A 12373-nucleotide genomic window follows, 5' to 3' on the forward strand; every position below is an offset into this window, starting at 1 on the left:
TCTTTTCAAAGTTTTATTGATAAACATATAGCAATGAGACAGTTTCAAATCAAATCGAAAGTACAGTTTCAACAAATAATACACTGCATACATTCTTCTCAGTGGTTAATTGCTGTACATGCAGTTGATTCTTTACTGTCAACACTATTATTTCAGAGATTTCAGGAGTGTGATTTCCAGTTTCCTCAGTGCTAGTGTCTTCTGCATTTGTACTGGGTGGACTCAGGGCTGAGATTGCATTTTTTCCTTCTCTTTGTCATTTTGTATACCACTGTCTTCTGAGCTTTGGTGTAGAGCTTAGATAGAGTTATTACCTTAGCACCAGGTCTGGATCTTCGAAGTTCAGATTCTTCCAGGTAGGTGTTGCTTGGATCTGGCTGGGGTCTGGCTGATGTGCTCTACTTCTTTCTGCTGCAGCCCTGGGAGTTGAACCTTTTGTGTCACTCTGGCAAGATGTTCTGCTCCTGAATCAGCTGGGCGAGTCTTGCCTCTAGCCTCTTTGCAGGGAGTTCTGCTGAGGGGTTCCGTGCCACAGGCCCTGCTGCGCTCTGGGTCTATTCAGGATCCAGTGGGCCCCAGGCAGTCTCATTCACACGCCGGGCCTGCGCTCTGGGTCAATTCAGAATCTGGCTGGCCCAGGTTCTCTTACTCACTCGGGCCTGCACTCTGGGTCTATTCAGGGTCTCACTCACATACCAGGCCTGGGCTTTGGGTGTATTCAGGATCCTGCGGCCCCGGGTGGTCTCACTTACATACCAGGCCTGCACTCTGGGTCTATTCAGGATCTGTGGGCCCTGAGTCGTCTCACTCAACACCTGGGTCCTGCACTCTGGGTCTATTCAGGATCCGCGGGCCCCGGGTCGTCTCACTCTCTTGCCGGGCCTGCGCTCTGTGTCTCCACACCCCTACTCTTTATGAAGTCATGAAAAGGAAAAAGAAATTGGTTAGTTTTGCTGTTGTTCCAAACTGTAAAAGTTATGGTCAGAGTGTGTTATAAGTGTTTAGCTAAGATGAGAAAGACAATCCAGGTGTGGGGCACATGCCTATAATCCCAGCAATCAGAAGGCTGCATCAGGAAGATCACCAAGAGTTTGAGGCCAGTCTGATCTATGTACTGAGACCCTGTTTCAAAATAAGCAAACGAAACAAAACAAAACAAAGCAACAGAAAGACATTTATTTATAGTGTTTAGTACTGTCTGCTGTTTCAGGAATACACAGTGGGTCTTGGAACATGTTCCTATGGGTAAGGGAAGACTACTATGCTGATTGTATGACAGGTATTATGGCATAGTTAACCCTGCACTAGGAAGCTGAATTCTAGTGTTCTTATATCTCTTTTTCTCTCCTCACCTTATCAAAGATCTGTAACATTGGTCCCTTTTGTGTTCCACTAAGTAGTTTAACATTAAATTTCTGAAAATGTGTAGGATGTACTGGATACAGTGAAGCACATCGTCCCCTGTCTGCAATGAACAGAAGTACACAAGTAATTCCAAAATAAAATATAAGGAAAATAATTATCTCAAGAGGAGTACAAAATTCTGTATGAGCCATTGAGAGTTATAATAGAGAGATTCCTTGAAGTTGCTAGACTCTGAAAAAAGTTCAAGAAGCAAGAGACAGCAGAGATGGATTTTGGAAGAATGGGTAAATTTTTTTTTTTTCATGTATTTAGTACAGGGTCTACAGGGTTCACAGGGTCTCACTATGTAGATCGGACTCCTAGTGATTCTCCTGTTTCAGCCTCCCAAGCACAGGGATTACAAGCACGTGCCACCATGCCCAGTCTCAAGACTGGGTAAACTTTTATAGGAGAGAAAATAGTTTGAGTGAAACAATACAGATAGATGAAAACCATGGAAAAAGCCTGACAAGAAGTGAAAGTTGTTATATAGAGGCCTGAATGTACAGAAGTTGCCATTCTTAGAGGGTGCATTGAGATTTCATTGGAGTGCTGTTGAGGGTGTATGAACTAGAAGTGATAATATTAGAGTACAGAGGGCCAAAAGTCAGAGTCAAATTAAGAGCCTGTTACCTCGCTTGTACTTGACCTATCTATGCCTGGTTACATAATCTGTAAAACTAGGATACAAGAACACACAGCCTGCCTGAAAGTGAACATTTGGTAAGTGAGCCTGTGTGGACTCTTCTAGTCCCATGCTTATTTTTCTGCATACATTTCAGAGATGTCAGTGATCCTCAGGCATCCTTTCAGATTAGGAGTTGAACTTGTATTTCTTTACAAAAATTACACAAAGAAAAGCTCTGTGCTACATTCTTTTTTTTTTCCTTTTTTTTTTTTTTTTTTTTTTTTTTTTAGAGGGAAGAGGGGTTAATGAATTACTTTATATGTTTGTTTTTTATCTACATGAGGCTATGAGATATTTTCAAGATAGTTTTATGAGATTTACCTTTATGTACCTCGGTCTCTTGTGCCCTTTGGTATTCAGTGCTTTGGTCTCTGCTGTTCCTGTTGTTGGAGTCATAGGAAGTCTTTAAGTTGGGACCAAAATAGCTGCATGTCATTTCTCATTAAAAAAAATAAAAGCTTTTGTACTTAGATTGAAGCTTTTATTTAAGTAGAAGCTTTACTGATAATAAGGTACTTAAATTATTGTATTTATAGGACCATTGCATATAGAAAATATTTTTGTTTGACCCAGATCTTCTATCAGTTTTATGTTCATTGCTCTTAGATTATCTAAATTCTGTTTATTAAAGTATTATATACTTTCTGAGCTCTAAGAATATAATTGTTACTATCCTTTAAAAATAAGATTGATATTAATGGCAAAGTTTTTCTCATTTAATTTTGTCTGAAGTTATCAATGTTCTTTATAGAAAATGGAGAAGGTGGGGGAAAAAAGGAAATAAATATTGCTTGTAATCTGGTTACTCATTTTTCTTTCTTTCCTCCTCTTCCTCTTTCTCCTCCTCCTCCTCCTCTTCTTCCTTCTCTTCCTCTTACTTATCTTCTTCCTCCTCCTCCTTACGTATTTGGTTGTTGCAGGGTGTCACTATGCAGCTCAGACACATGGTGATCCTCCTGATTTCAGCCTCCCCAGGGCTGGGATTACAGGCATGTGCCACTATGCCTGAACTCTCTGGCAGGCTAAGCCCACCCTGAGGGCAGGGCTAGTGTGTCACATGCTGGAGATCTGAACCATGGTCCCTGAGCTTGCTTAAGCCTGCCTAAGCAGGCACTTTAGTCTGCTGAGCTATCTCCCAGGCCTGTCATTTTTCTTTCTTGATAGGCAATCCAAGCTTTGAGTTTTGCCTGATATTTTTTGGCCATTTGTACTAGTTCTCTATTACTGCATTAATAATGTAAGCCACAATCTTAGTGGTTTAATGCAACATATATTTATTGTTTTGTAATTTCATAGAATAGAATGTGACACACAGGTCTCAGGACTAACTGCTGGTGGTGTGTTGCTTACTTTTCTGGAGACTGTAAGTGAGAATGTATTTCCAGGCCTTTCCACTATCTGGAGGCAGACATCTAGAATATTCCTTGATTCATGGTCCCTTCATCTTCAGAAGCAGCTGTAATGGGCTGACTTCATAGCTCATTGCTCGGACTTCTATTTCCACCATTTACCTTTAAGCACCTTTGTGATTATGTTATGCCTACTAACATAATCCAGGATAGCGTTTTCATTTCAAAGTGCTTAACTTCGTCACATCTTCAGATTCTCTTTTGCTATGTAAAATGATGTATTCACCAATTCAGGATTAGGACATCTTGGGAAGGCCATTTCTTTGTTTACCTTACTACTGTAGTTCATAAACCACTGATTCATTTTCTAATCTTTTTTTTTGGCGGAACCGGGAATTGAACTCAGGCCCCTGCGCTTGCCAGGCAAGCACTTATTCCACTGAGCCATCTCCCTGGCCTGATTCATTTTCTAGATCTCTGGGTTTATTACTTATGTTTAGTGTCATTCACTCATTTATTCTGTTTTGTTTTTTTTTTTGAGATAGGATCTCACTATATAGTTCCAGCTGGCTTGAACTCACTATGTAGTCTAAGTTGGCCTTGAGTTTGCAATGATCCTCTTCAGTGTTGGGAATACAAACATGTACCATCAGGCCTGGCTTCCCCTTTACATTTTAAAACCACAGGTCCAACATTTAGAGAAATTTCTTAATTGTCAGAAATTATTTCTATTTAAATATCTTTAGTTGAGTGTGTATGAAAGGTCTAAAGTCAAAGTAGCTCAGAGCACTGTCTAGGTATTTGAAGTAGAGAGTGTGGGCCCTGGCACTCCGGAGGAAATGAGGGTCTGCATCTTAAAAATTGTGCTGCCTTCAGAACTCCCTCTCAGTGAGATGACAGCTGCACAAACATGAGATTTAGACATGGTGATGATGCTGAATTCTTATTCTGAGATGTTGTTAGAGCTTAAGTCTATGTCCATTTTGAATATTAGTTTCCAAGTAAGGGTATAATAAAAACCTAAAAAAAAAAAAAAAAGAAATAAGCAAAAATCTAACTCAGCTCACCCTGGAACACCTGCTCTTTGAGGGAAAATCTGTCCTTATACCTTACATAAAAGAAGTTCTAGGAGAGGTTCCCTCACTCTCTCTTAGGAGAGAGCCAGTACTGGGAGGAGAACCTGTTGCACTGGTCTGTGTAAATAGATCACAGGGTGTACATCCCAGGGAAGAATAAACATGTTTTTGTCTGTGCATGCATGGGTGTGTTTGTTTGTCCATTCATTCATTCGTTCATTCATTCATTCATTCAGTCACTCATGTCAATGGTATAGTAAACAGGAAACCAAAGGTGGTGATGATTAATGAGAAATTGAGAGGATAGAGAGATAAATGTACTAATCACTATCCTTAATAGTGGAGTAGCTGGCGTTGTTGATGTTACTGAAGCTCTTCAGCTGAGGAAAGGTCAGCTATGGTAACTCACATGTATAATTCCAGCGTTGTTGGAGCCTGAAGCAGAAGTATTACAAATTTGAGCTCAGCCTGAGCAGGTTAGCAATTTAGTGAGATCCTGTCACAAAATTTAAAGAAGGAGAGAGATAGGGATGTAATTTAGTTCAAAGGCCTTGGCCTTGCTTTTGGTTCCCAGTAGGTGTGTGTGTGGGGGGGAGGCGGGCTGAAGATAGCAATTGTATTTACCATTAACTCAATTGTCTCCAGAATAAATATTCCTTTGACTACCCCTTGCATGGCATGTTTCTAAACCTCAGTATACTTCACCTCATATTTCTGTCCTTGATGTTGGCCTTTGGATATTTTCTAGTGTGACAGAGAGGCAAGTAAAATAATCTTTCACTTTTCCATCCCATTCACCATCAAATTCTCCAGAAGATTTTGAGCTGGTCTGTCTGTGTCTATTCATTCAGGTTACAACAATCTTTGCCCGGACTTCTTTAGGGTCTCCTGACTATTTCTCTGTTGATTTCTTTTTTATCTTCTAAGATCCATTCTCTGTGCAGCAGCTAGAGGGGTTCTTCTAAACCTCAGTTCTAACTAAAGTCAAGTCACTAAGGCTTCTTTACTCCCAACTTCCCCCATTGCTATTAGAATACAGTCTATATACTAGTCTGGCCTGTGGAGCTCTGTGAGACTATCTTTCCCTGGACTGAATATCTTGACATCCCTGCATTCTTTCCTACTGGAAATACTCTTTCTGACTGCTTCCATCTTTTGCAGATCCCAATTTAATGGACACCTTCTTAAGCCTTCTAATCACCCCAACAAAAGTAATTTTGTGCTTGGCACGTTGACATGTGCTAGTAATCCCAGCACTAGGGAGACTTAAAGCAGGAGGACTTCTGTGACTTAGAAGCCAGTCTGAATTACATAGTTAGACCCTGTCTTAAAAAAACAAAAAAATGTAATTTTTCAGGAACTATGAGAAAATATAATTAAAAAGAAAATCAACTCAGGAATACTGTCCATAAAGGTACTAGAAAAAAAACTTTATATCTTTATAACTGAATAAGTATTAAATCAAAATGTGATATGACCAGGGGCAGTCTGCTGAGAGATTGGGGAGACAGAAATAAATCTTATCCTTTAGATAGCCAAGCAAGTACAACCTGTTATGTTCGTTTTTAAACTTACTAAATACTGAATACTAGTAAGACGATTGAGCACCATGTTGCACATAGTTCATCCCATAGTTCATGGTAATTAGTGTGACCATCTGTGTTAATTATTTGACCTTGTCCAGAAGAAAAACAAACTTCTCATAACTTTATGACACAAAGTTGTTTTGCGTCTTGGAGTGAGGTGTCTATGGAAGTTAGGCTCTGTTGTCCCACGGAAACTGTGATATTTGCATTTTGAAGAGATGATTCCTAGGTCACCGAGAAAGGCATTTCTAGGTCAAAGATTTACTTAGTCTTCAGAAGAATTTAGAATCATTTCAAAGAAAAGAAGTACATACAGTTACGAATTTTCTGAAGTAAATGCTTAAGGAGGAATGAAAGCTATTTCTTCTCTTGTTTTCAACAGGCAGAACTAAACCTTTTATCTTTATTTTGTGTTTGTCATTACACTGTCACATCTCTGATATTTATTTGTCTGGTTTATCTAGAATGAGAGCCAGGGCCCTCTTTAAGATGTCCATTTTGCTCTGCATCCATAGCACCCTCATGTGCCTCATGACATTTGTGTCCAGTAAATAATGAATGAGTGAATTAAAAGACATACTGCCTTGACTGACTCATAGCTCCTGACTTATTCTGAAAGACATCACTGAAGATCAGTAGCTTAGTAAATGCTTCTGTAATGTTAAATGACTATTAACTCCAGGTAGTGGCTATGCCTTTGCATCAGGCACATTATCTCAAGTCCTGGAAAGAGCTGCAGGGAAGCTGAGGTTTAGCTTGCTGCCCAGTTGGCCTGTATCAGGGCCAAGATAAGATTCTAAGTCTAATGTGGATTTCTTCATTAGCTAAAAGTCACCTCACCCTCCAAAAAGGAAAGGCTCCACAAAAAAGAAAATAGAAGTTGTCAACATTAGATTTATTTGTATACCATAAACCCCCGAAGTATTGCTCTTACCCTGTCCCTAAAGAAATCTATAAGGTTAGATAAAAAGCACTGAAAGCAACAAAATCTAAACTTGTAAGTATAGCCTGAGTACAGTGGTATATACCCAGAATCTCAGTACTCAGGAGGCCAAGGCAGGAATAGATCACTTGAGCTCAGGAGTTTGACATCATCCTGGGCAGCATAAGCAGGATCGTTCTGAAAAATATATTAATAAAGTCTGGGAATATAGTTCAGAACTGTAGTGCTTACCTAGCTTGTATGAGGCCTTGGGTTCAATCCCCAGTATTATGGTAAATACAAATTTAGGTGGATATGTATTGGGTATGTAGGACTATTGATGAGCTATCCTTTTTTATAGCTACTCTTTGTCATATTTAGAATTGAAAGGAATTATATTTATTAATTTGGTACATGGTCTTGCTACGCAGCTCAGACTTGTACTGATCCTCCTGTTTCAGCCTCCCTAGCCCAGGGATTACAGGCATGTGCCATCATGCTTGGTCTCAGTGGCTGGCACAGTACACCCGGGGTTCTGGGGGTGCATAGCATGCAGTATCAGAGATCGAATCTGGGTCCTTGTGCTTGCCAGGCAGGTGCTTAGACCACTGAGCTATCTCCCCAGCCCCTCTTTGTCGTATTTAATAACTATACCATGCCAAATTTAATAACTATACCATGCCAGTTTTGGCATGTTTCTGAGTCTCTACCCTGCTCCTTACATTAGCATCACCTCCCAGTTATGTAAGTTAGTGTGTTTTCTCTGTGTTGGAGTGGGGTATTGATAAAATAGTGCATGGGACAAGGCAAAGGACGTAGATTTTATTAGGGTCTTGGTTTTTTTCTTTCTGTTTGATATTAATTTACCAATCAACATTACTTTAATTTCATTGACTTAATCTGTTGTGCTATTGACTTTTAATTTTTCTTTTATAGGAATTTAAAAATCCCTGGAGGGTGTACACCTATAATCTCAGCACTTAAGAGGCTGAAGCAGGAGGATTGCCTTGAGTTTGAGGCCAGCCTGGACTACATAGTGTGTTCAGGGCCAGCCTGAACTGCATAGCGAGACTGTCTCCAAAAAAGAATAGAAAAATCAAAACAAAACAAAACAGAAAACAGCCCTGGAGGGCTGGGGCTAGAACCCAGAACACTTGCCTCATCTATGAGGCCATCAGTTTGATTCTCAAAAACAAAGAAACAAAAATCTCTGGGTTTTTTTTTTTTTTCACTCCTATGAAGATGTGAATAGTGAGATATTGAAAATGGCTGAAATCTCTGAAATTATCAATCTTCTGTTTGGTCTGTAGCTTTCTTTGTATTTTATTTTTCCCTCTGATTGTGAAGCACGTTCTTGTGAGGAGCACTGCGTTTATGTCCTTATCTGTTGTTATGCTCTTTTGTCTAAGCACTAATCATTAAAAGCAGAGATCTCCCCCATATGTAGATACTATTACTTTAATTTATTGTTTTTCCTGATTATACATGGAATATTTTTCTCTAAAGCATATTTTAGAAAATATTTTTTTAAAAAATCCTTTTATGTATGTGTGTGTATGGTGATGAACGCCTGCATTTCTACCTAATCAGGAGATTGAAACAGGAGAATCTCAAGTTTGAGGCCAGCTTGGGATATTTGAGATGCTGTCTCTAAATGAAAAAAGGGATGGGGATGTAGCTCAGTGCGAGAATACTTGCTTGCATGTCCAAGGCCATGCGGTTGAGTCCAGCATTGGAAAAGAAAATTACAGTGGTAATTTCCTAATGAATTTTCAGGGCAGTCCTCAAGTAATACACTTGATACATTGCTATAAACATATCACCATGAACATCAGTAACAGCAAATAACTTTTCATTGAGTTTACTACAGAGGAACAGGGTCAGGGTCCTGGTGTTTACTAATGTTTTTTTATGGCACAGTCTCAAGATTGGCATCACCTATGTTCATATTAAGTCCAGATTTTTAGTTCTTTTATATAGGTGTGTGCTGTTGTTTTCTTTTGGATATAGTTCTGATTTTTCCACTTATCTAATAAATTGCTTTGCTTGCTTTGCCTTCTGCTAGCTGCTATTGTGATAAAGCCAGTAAAAATAAGTATTACTTATTGACACCTTGATGTGTATATACATAGTTCCCAACTGTTTTACAAATACTTTTTTTTCCAGTACATGGAATTAAACCCACTGACTCATGCATGTTAGGCAACACACTTAATTTTTAAAAAGATCCCTCAGGAAAATTATTATTACATAATTACTGCAGATAGGAATGGGTAACCTTCTTAATGGATCCTGGTCTTTCCTAATACCGAAACACAGATTTATATTTTAGACATTGAGCTGTATCTCTCTCTATGAACGTCATTGTAACTGTCAGCACATGTTCCTCAGAACATGTATATTTTGTGTGTATAATTATTTTAGCAGCCGGAAATATCCTTTTCATAATTTTGATCCCCACATTCTGAGATCAAACCAAGGTGTGCATGCTAAACAAGTGATCTACCTCTGGGTTTTAATCCCTTCCCCCCCCTCCTTTTTTTTTTGGTGGAACCTGGGATTGAACTCAGGCCCTTGTGCTTACCAGGCAAGCGCCTGTTCTACTGAGCCATCTCCCCGGCCCCGCAAGCCCCATTTTTATGCTTTTTTTTTTTTTTTTTAGAACTGTGAATTGAACTTATGCCAATCTGCTACAGAGCCATGTCCCTAGTGTTTTGCTTTTTAGTTTTATTTATTTATTTATTTTTTTTTTGCGGAACCAGGGATTGAACTCAGGCCCTTGCGCTTGCCAGGAAAGCGCTTATTCTACTGAGCCATCTCCCCGGCCCCAGTTTTATTTATTTTATAAAAATCATTTATTCATTCATTTATTCGGTACAGGGTCTTGCTACTCAGCTTGGATCATAGTGATCCTGTTGTCTCAGCCTCCTCCAGCACTGGGGTTACAGACATGCGCCACCATGTCCGGTTTCAGGCTTGCATTTATGGGGATGGAACCCGAGTCCTTGAGCTTGCTGGGCAGGCATTTAGACCACTGAGCTATTGCCCTAGCCCTGCTTTTTATTTTTGAGACAGATATCACAAACTTGTCCAGGGTGGCACTAAACTTGTAATCTTTGTGCCTCTGCCTCAGAGTATTTGAGACTGTAGGTGTATACCATCATACCTGGCTAGCATGACTTTTTCATTGAAAAAAAATAAGTTTTTATTCATTATATGAACTCACTGGGCTTTTATGGGTTTGATTTATTCTAAATGTGGCTCACACACATGTATCTCATTTTCTAGGTCCAGAAGCTGCTTTGCATGTGTCCAGTAGATTTCCATGGGATCTTCCAACTAGATGAAAGACGAAGAGATGCAGTTATTGCATTGGGCATTTTTCTCATTGAGTCTGATCTTCAAGTAAGTCTTTTACTAAATTTAGTTTCTGCAGTATAGTAGGAGAATTTAAATCTGTTCCTGCCTGTATTTGCCTAGTGCAGTAGTAGAAGAGTGCACCCCAGCCTAATTAAAGTAGTATAAGGAAGCAATTGAGGCAGGGTACATGAGAATGTGACATTTGAGTATTTACCTTCCTGGGAAGTGTTTGGTTTTTTTTTTTTTTTTGTATTTTAGTACAGAGTCTACAGGGTCTACAGTGTCTGTGTAGATTGGACTCTTAAAGATCCTTTTGTTTTCTGTCCTCTCAGTGCACCCCAGAGGCAGGGCCAGCATGGCACACTGGGGATCGAACCCTGGCCGCTGTGTCTGCCTAAGCAGGCGCTTTAATCTGCTCAGCTATTTAGCTGGCTCTGTTTTTTTTTTTTCCTCTAGGCAGTTTTAAAATTGTGAATATATTATATAAAAATTCTTTATTTTTACCAAAAAGTTAGTTAAACTTCTTTGAGAAGTAATTTTATACCCCCCAGAATAAATTTGGTTTTCAATCTCTAGTAAAATGCTCATCAGACTCATTGATACTGTTGTTTTACTTGCACAATGACAATTTTTTTTTGAAATTTTGATACAGCAATGCACTTTATAGAACTGATAGAAATACATCAAATTTCAGTATTTATCTATCTATCTATACATTATGTAGATCAGACTCACAGTGATTCTCCTTTTTCTCAGCCTCCCAGGTGCTGGGATTATAAGCGCGCATCACCATGCCCAGTCTCAATCACCATCTCAGCATGCTCTGGGGGTGGGGCCAGCATGGCATGCCGGGGATCGAACCCAAGTCCCTGCGTCTGCCTAAGCAGGCACTTTAGTCTGCTGAGCTATCTGGCGGGCTTCAGAGTATAATGTTAATGTGACTTTTTATAGGGATTTGAAAATAAAACTTGCCAGATGTGGTAGCACATAACTGTAATCCTGGTATTCTGGGAGGCTGAGGCCAGAGGCTTGCAAGTTTGAGCTCAACCTAGACAACTCAGCAGTTTATTGAGACACTCTCACAATGCAAGGAAAAAGGCTGGGAATGTAGCTCATTTTAAAAGCCCTAAGCTCAATCCTTAGATACCAACCAACCAACCAAATAACTAGCCAACCAACCAACCAAACAACAGCTTCCCAAAAGCTACAACTAGCCTTGAGCAAGAACTTTGAGCTCTTGTGAAAATATGACTATTTTTTTTTTTTCTATTTAACAGTTAATTGAACGAAAGGATTGATCATTGGGTATAGAATATTTTGTTTACTTTTAAAATTTTGTACTAGGAATTGAACTCAGGACCTTGAGCTTGCTTGCTAGGCAGGCACTGTACCAGTGAGCTATATTTTTGTCATTAAGAGGCATCATTTTAAAATCTTCAAGTTTAAACCAAGTGTGGTAGCATATGCCTATAATCTCAGCTCTCAGAAGGCTGAGGCAGGAGGATCGTTGGGAGATCAAGACTAGTGTAAACTACAAAATGAGCTCAAGGCAGGCCTGAAATGTATAGTGAGACTCTGTCTCAAAAAGACAAAAATAAATACATAAATAAAATTTTCAAGTTTAATCATACTATGTTAGGAAAATAAAGTTGTTAGTTATCTAAATATTTATGTAGAAAATGTTTGTATGCCCTATATTAATATGTATTGGGGTTGGGGAGATGGCTCAGTGGAATACGTGCTTCCCCGGCAAGAACAAGGGTCTGAGTTCAATCCCCGGTTCCGCAAAAAAAAAAAAAAAAAAAAAAAAGTATTAATATTTTTATAGAAAGGGCCGGCCAGATAGCTCAGTGGACTAAAGTTCCTGCTTAGGCAGAGTGCAGTGGCCAGGGTTCAATTCCAGGTGGGCTGCCCCTGTGGTACACTGAGACAGAGCTTGAGACTGGGTGTGGTGGCGCGCATCTGCCATCCCAGCTCTTGGGAGGCTG

At 39.5% G+C, this 12373-nt stretch overlaps 1 protein-coding gene and 1 pseudogene across 1 annotated transcript in view; one reads left to right on the forward strand and one right to left on the reverse strand.

Moving 5' to 3' along the window:
- The window catches only part of LOC111815767, a 19932-nt pseudogene extending 13804 nt beyond the window's left edge, over nucleotides 1-6128 (reverse strand).
- Nucleotides 1-12373, forward strand: part of Pi4ka (phosphatidylinositol 4-kinase alpha) — a 205003-nt gene that overhangs the window by 59184 nt on the left and 133446 nt on the right. Inside the window, exon 2 of the mRNA XM_004628165.2 lies at nucleotides 10314-10430. Coding sequence (XP_004628222.2) covers nucleotides 10314-10430 — 117 coding nt within the window. The remainder of the gene's footprint in view (nucleotides 1-10313; nucleotides 10431-12373) is intronic.

Source organism: Octodon degus, unplaced genomic scaffold (genome assembly GCF_000260255.1).
Source record: "Octodon degus isolate 3935 unplaced genomic scaffold, OctDeg1.0 scaffold00021, whole genome shotgun sequence".
In the NCBI taxonomy this organism is placed as follows: Eukaryota; Metazoa; Chordata; class Mammalia; order Rodentia; family Octodontidae; genus Octodon; species Octodon degus.